The sequence below is a fragment of the Spermophilus citellus genome (assembly GCF_964194105.1).
Source record: "Spermophilus citellus genome assembly, contig: SCAFFOLD_620, whole genome shotgun sequence".
In the NCBI taxonomy this organism is placed as follows: domain Eukaryota; kingdom Metazoa; phylum Chordata; class Mammalia; order Rodentia; family Sciuridae; genus Spermophilus; species Spermophilus citellus.
In genome coordinates, this window is record NW_027672886.1 from 36,225 (window position 1) to 42,224 (window position 6,000).

The window sequence follows — 6,000 nt, forward strand, 5'->3', positions numbered from 1 at the left end:
TATTTTTAGCTTTTTAATCAGTTGCTTTATAGATAATACATAATGATAGAATGCACTATGACATATTCACATATGTACATAGCATAATATGATCAATTTCACTCCACAGCTCCACACTTTGCCCACTCCTCCTCCTTCTCCCTCAATTCCCTTCTTCCATTCCACTGATGTCCCAAAGGAAAAAATTAAGAGCATGAATAAAGGGCTTACAGAATGAGGAAATCTTTACCACTACTCTTCTGACAGGGAATTAATACTTAGAATATATTAAGAACTCAAAAGTCTTAATCCCCCCCCAAATCACAAAACAACCAATCAATAAGTGGGCAAAAGAACTAAACACACTTCTGAAAAGAAGAAATACAAACGACTAACAAACATGAAAAAAAAATGTTCAAAATGTTCAACATCCCTAGAAATCAGGGAAATGGGAGATACAGGAGTTTGGATTGCTTCAGAATCATGAAAGATCCAGTCATACCAGTGTTTTGGAAGAATCATCCAAACATATTTTTAAATCATTAGGAATTGTGACAGAATCAATATGGAATAGAGTAAAAAGCATTCAAGAAATGAGGGGCAAGAGCCCCAGGGTTGGAATGACAGTGGAGAGCTGCACTAAGAAAGAGTAGTGGGCGGGATTGGTGTGGTGGCTCCCGTATTCCCAGAAGACCATCACAACATCTGAAGGTTGAGGCAGGAGGGTCACAAGTTCAAAGCCATCCTCAGCAACTTAGTGAGGCCCTAAGCAACTCAGTGAGACCCTGTCTCTAAACTACAAAAAAGAACAGGGAGTGTGGATCTGTGGTTGAGGTTCCCTGGGTTCAATCCCTGGTAGCAAAAACAAAACAAAACAAAACAAAACAAAAACAGTAGTGTGGAATTGAATGGCCATTTCTAAAATAATCAATGCATTTGGGAATGAGAAGGATGGTTAATTACCAATGAAATCTAAATATGAGATCCAGGCAGTCTCTTCAACTCATACAATTAGTCTTACATCTCTTGGAGCTAGGGGTAGGAACCTAAGCACCTGACCCAGAGTTTACTGAACATATAGGTTGAATTCTCAAATTAGGCAAGTCTGTGCTGGTGAGGTCACACCTCTGATTGGGCTCTGACACATGGGGTAAAGACAACCAGGTGGACAGATTTGAATATCTTGAATTCCCAGACCCCAAGCCTGGAGAACTGGCCTGGTCTTCTCTGTTAATGGTTGACAGTGCCTTGCATTATGTTGACAGAAGCAGCTCCCTGGCAAGGCAACATGAATTGACCTCAAAACCTTCCCTTAACTCCTCTCCACCACAAGGCCAGTAATTAAAGTTAAGCCCAGAAATATGGGCCTGTAAACAATGAAGGGGAGGGAAGAAAGGCACATAATTGTGTGTGTGTGTGTGTGTGTGTGTGTGTGTGCCTGCGCGAGTGTGTGCATGCATGTGTGTGTGTGTGTGCAGGTGCATGTGTCTGTTCTGCAGGATTCACCCAACATAAACCAGTAGGAATCAAGTATAAAACTGAAGCTGCTGGATATCAGCCTGTTAAAGAGAGAGTTTGGAAATTTAGAAGAATTCTCCTGTAATACAAGAGAGTTTTAACACCCTGGCAAGGACTTTGTTAAGACAGTACTCACATTCTTAAAAGCAACTCTCAGAAGCTTGGAGAAAAGAATGATCCACAGTACAAGCATATAAGCATATAAGTCTTACAGGAGGCAGGACAAAAGTGTTGAAAAGAAAGAGGACTTAGAGGTCACCTGTCAGAAATAGTCTATGAGAATATTCAAATAACCACAAAGTATACCAGAAGTAGAACTGTAAGAATAATAGGGAATCAGATAATCAGGTCATAAAAGACTATAGGAGAGCCATAGACACTTCATTAGACATCTGAGAAGTAAATGGTGTGTAGTATTCTGAGACCCAATTTATTAAAGTAAAAAAAAAAATAGAAGAGAGGAATATTTTATAGAAAATATAAGAAAATAATTGCCAATAATTATATGAAAAAAAATGATGTGGCCACACAGGTAATCAGAAATGCAAAATAAAAACACAGGGTAGCACTTTACTATATCGGGTAGGAAAAGATTTAAGAATCCAGCAATAAGAAATGCTTGCAAGGCAAGTAACCCAGTCGATAAATGGGTACATGAAGTGTACAGACACTTCTCAAAAGAAGTATGAAGGGTCAACAATTATATAAAAAAATGTTCAACATTTTTAGCCACCAGGGAAATGCACAACAGGGTAGGGGATGTGGCTCAGCAGCACAGCACTTGCTTAGCACCAGCAAGGCCCTGGGTTGGATAATCTGCACCAATAAAAATAAATAAATAAAGGGAAATGCATATCAAAACTATACTGAGCAGTGGTGTACGCCTGCAATCCCAACTGCTAGGGAGGCTGAGGCAGAAAGATTGTGAGTTCAAATCCAGCCCCAGCAACTTAGTGAGGCCTTTAGCAACTCAGTGAGACCCTGTCTCTAAATAGAATACAAATAAGGACCTCGGGATGTGGCTCAGTGGTTAAAGGCCCCTGGGTTCATTCCCCAGTACAAAAACAAACAAACAAACAAATAACCTATACTGAGATTCCATCTGACTTCAGTTAGAAGTGCAGCCATCAAGAATACAAACAATAAATGCTGGTGAGGATGGGATGATGGGGTAAGAAACTCTTACACACTGTTGGTGGGAATATAAATTAGTACAGCCACTATGGAAATCAGTATGGGGGTTCTTCAAAAGGCTAAAAATAAATCTTCCATATGATCCAGCTATACCACATTTGGGTATTTGTCAAAAAATAAAAAGTAAAGACAGCACATTTTACAGATAGCATGCATACCATCTTTATTGCAGCACAATTCACATTAGCCAAGTAATGGGATCAACCAAGGTGTCTGTCAACAGATAAATGGATAAAGAATATTTTATATATATATATATATATATATATATATATACATATACACACACACACACATATGCACACACACACAAAATGCAGTTTTATTCAGACATAAAGAAGAACAAAAATGTCACTTGCAGAAGAATAGATGAAACTGGAGACCATAAATTTTGAGTGAATAAGTCAAAATCAGAGAGAAAAGTACCATGTGTTTTCTCCCATGTGTGGAAACTAGGAGGGAAAAAAAGGACCCCATGAAATTAGAAGGGAGATGGGAGAGTAGAGGGAAGGGATCAGGGGAGAAAAGAAGGAATAGTGAGGGAAGCACTGGGGAATGAAATTGATCCATTTATGGTTTTGTGTAGTAACCAATGAGCCACAGTGAAAGTTGCCATTCTGTACATTTTATAGGCACTGATGAATGGAAGAAAAGCAGGCAGGCCAGCAGACAGGCAGGCATATGAGAGATAAATGTTTGCAAGAATGTAGTGAAATTGAAACACATTGGGCTCCCGCGAATGTAAACCAAGAAATAGAAACATTGGAAATAAAACAGGGTAGACACACATGTTAATATGAAAGGCACACACAGTACCAAATCAGTGTTCGTTAGGTGTACACAATAAATACCTAAATTAAGTATAATTGATTTAAAGTCACGATTGCATTTGATTCTACAACAAACATAAATGAAGTGTTTAATTATGGGAAATTTTGCTTTACCACTTAGAGCCTCAGCTGTTGTAAGGGGAAAAAAAAGATCATATCTGGCAAGACCAGGGTGAGGAAGTACCAAGGATTGAACCCAGGGATAACAATTTAACCACTGAGCCAAATCCCCAGCCCGTTTTTTTTTTTTTTTTTTTTTTTTTTTTCTTGAGACAGGGTCTCTCTAAATTGCTTAAGATCTCTTTAAATTGTTGAGGCGGGCTTTCAACTTGGGATCCTCTGGTTTCAACTGGCCAAATCGCCCGGATTACAGACATGCACCACTACGCCTAGAAAAATCATTTTTTAAAACAGTAAAATGGTGGACATATAAGTAAGTGCTCAATAAAAAAGAAAAAAAAGTTAATTGTATTGCTTTAATTTTAATAATGCAATTAACAATTTTATTACAGGCCTTAACCTTCAGGAACAAACTGCCATAAAGCTTTTCATTTTAGTATTTAAAATGCACTTTTCCTAAAAGAAAAATCTACATTTTTCATTTATTCTTAAGATAAAACGATTGTCAAACATTAAAAAGAATTTCAGGCCGGGCATGGTGGTGCAAGCCTGCAATCCCAGCAACTCAGCAGGCTGAGGAAAGAGGATCAGGAGTTCAAAGTCAATCTCAGCAACAGTTAGGCTCTAAACAACCTACCAAGATCCTAACTCTAAATAAAATACATAAAGAGCTGGGGATGTGGCTCAGTGATGCAGTGCCCCCGAGTTCTAAGTACCTCCCCATCCCCTCAAAATAATAATAATAATAAAATACTCAGAACTGGAATCTTGCTTAGCATTTGTAAGTCCCTGAGTTCAATCCCCAGCAGCAGAAAGGACAAAGTGGGGGGGCACTTTAAGTAGCCTTTGGGTGGGTTGGCGGTTGGGGATTACTAGGTGCAGGGGACTTTTTGAGTGTTTTCCCCAGAATCCTGGAAGACATGAATTCTAACGTTAGCCATCTTGAAATTCTACGCCTGTTTTTATCCCTCCACGCAAGAAACACCAGTGATTCTGCCCACTAGGTATTTCCCCACAGAGACACACCACAGCCAAAGCTGTTAGCCAGCCGACTCCTCCCATCTAGGGGCGGAGCTCCGTAGGGGCGGAGCTTAGCGTGACACTGGAACTTGGGTTGCGCGGGCAATATAATTGGCCCTCCAGGGCGCATCCGGGTCAGTGCATAGTTGCAAGGTTCCAAAGTGGGACGCCAAGCACAGCAGTGGGCGCAGATCCAAAGAAGCTAGGACTGCCGCCCACTCGAAAGCTTAGCGCACCTCACCTGTCCTCTGGACCTGACTGTCAGCACGCGCAGGACCGCGCCGCCTGCGCCCCGCACTCACTTTGCCCCGAAACGGGAGCATCCACCACAGCGCTGTCGACATGGTGGGCATTCGTCCACGCAGCCCCAGCGCCTGCCCTGCGCCCTGCGGGGGACCACAGCCTGGAGGACCTGGCCCTGCCAAACGCCGCCGACTAGACGACCCTGCAGACCCTGCAGAGGCCCCGGCGGAACCCACCTTGCAAAACTCTGCAGCAGCAGCCAACGCCACCGCGCTCACCTCCGTGGTGGTTGTGGCCGCGGGCTGCTCCTTACAGGTACCCATGGACGACGGCGACCTGGTGCTACAGCCTGCGCCAAGCTCTGTCCTGCAAGTGAGTCTCCAAGGACACAACCTCATTCTGATCCCTGAGGGCCTCGTGGGAGCCACCGACCAACGCCCAGGAGGCCAGGGAGACTGTCCTGAAGACCCGGAACTGGGCGCCTTCCTGAGACCCCTCGGTGAGAACATGGTCGTCGAGCAGGGATTCTTCTGCGAATTTATGCCAGAGATCGTCAGAAAAATAGAGGCCTTCGAGGAGCAATGGATGGACCCTCCAGCCGGCCCGCAGGGGCCCATCCCATATCTCCGTGCTTGGGCCCCCACCCCTAGTCCAGTGAGGCGCTCTTCTAATCCCGCCTACGACGTGGATTTCCACCTTCTGAGGCCCTTCCCCACCTCACCACTGCAACCTCTACCTCCCTCTCCAAGTTCAAGTCCCCAGGTGCGTCCTCAGCGCTCTCCAGGCCCTAGGAGCAAAGCCTGCAGACGTCTGTTCTAGGAAGAAAGGAACTTCTCCCCACCCCACCACCGGACCCAACTCCTGGACACTCTCCTGGGGGGCCTGCTGGATCCCCAGAGCCCCGCAATAGTCAGCAATTCTGTGCTGACAATTGTTTTTTCTGTACCCGATTGTAAGGAAATAAAGACATCAGGAAGAGAAGGCAGATTCCACATTTCATCTTGGAAATGGAAAATCTTCAGGAAAACCAAAAACTGTGTTTTCAGATTTGGGGGATTCTTCACAGGATCATTCTCTAAACACACACACACACACA

The 6,000-nt window shown here is 43.5% G+C and overlaps 1 protein-coding gene across 1 annotated transcript; it reads left to right on the forward strand.

Annotated features, from left to right (window-relative positions):
- Positions 1-5,003: 5,003 nt before the first annotated feature.
- Positions 5,004-5,723, forward strand: LOC308640473 (proline-rich protein 23C-like; the record flags this gene model as incomplete). Its single annotated transcript, XM_081312367.1, has 1 exon — positions 5,004-5,723. One exon carries the CDS (start codon positions 5,004-5,006, stop codon positions 5,721-5,723), a length of 720 nt encoding a protein of 239 aa, XP_081168493.1.
- Between the last annotated feature and the right edge of the window lie 277 nt (positions 5,724-6,000).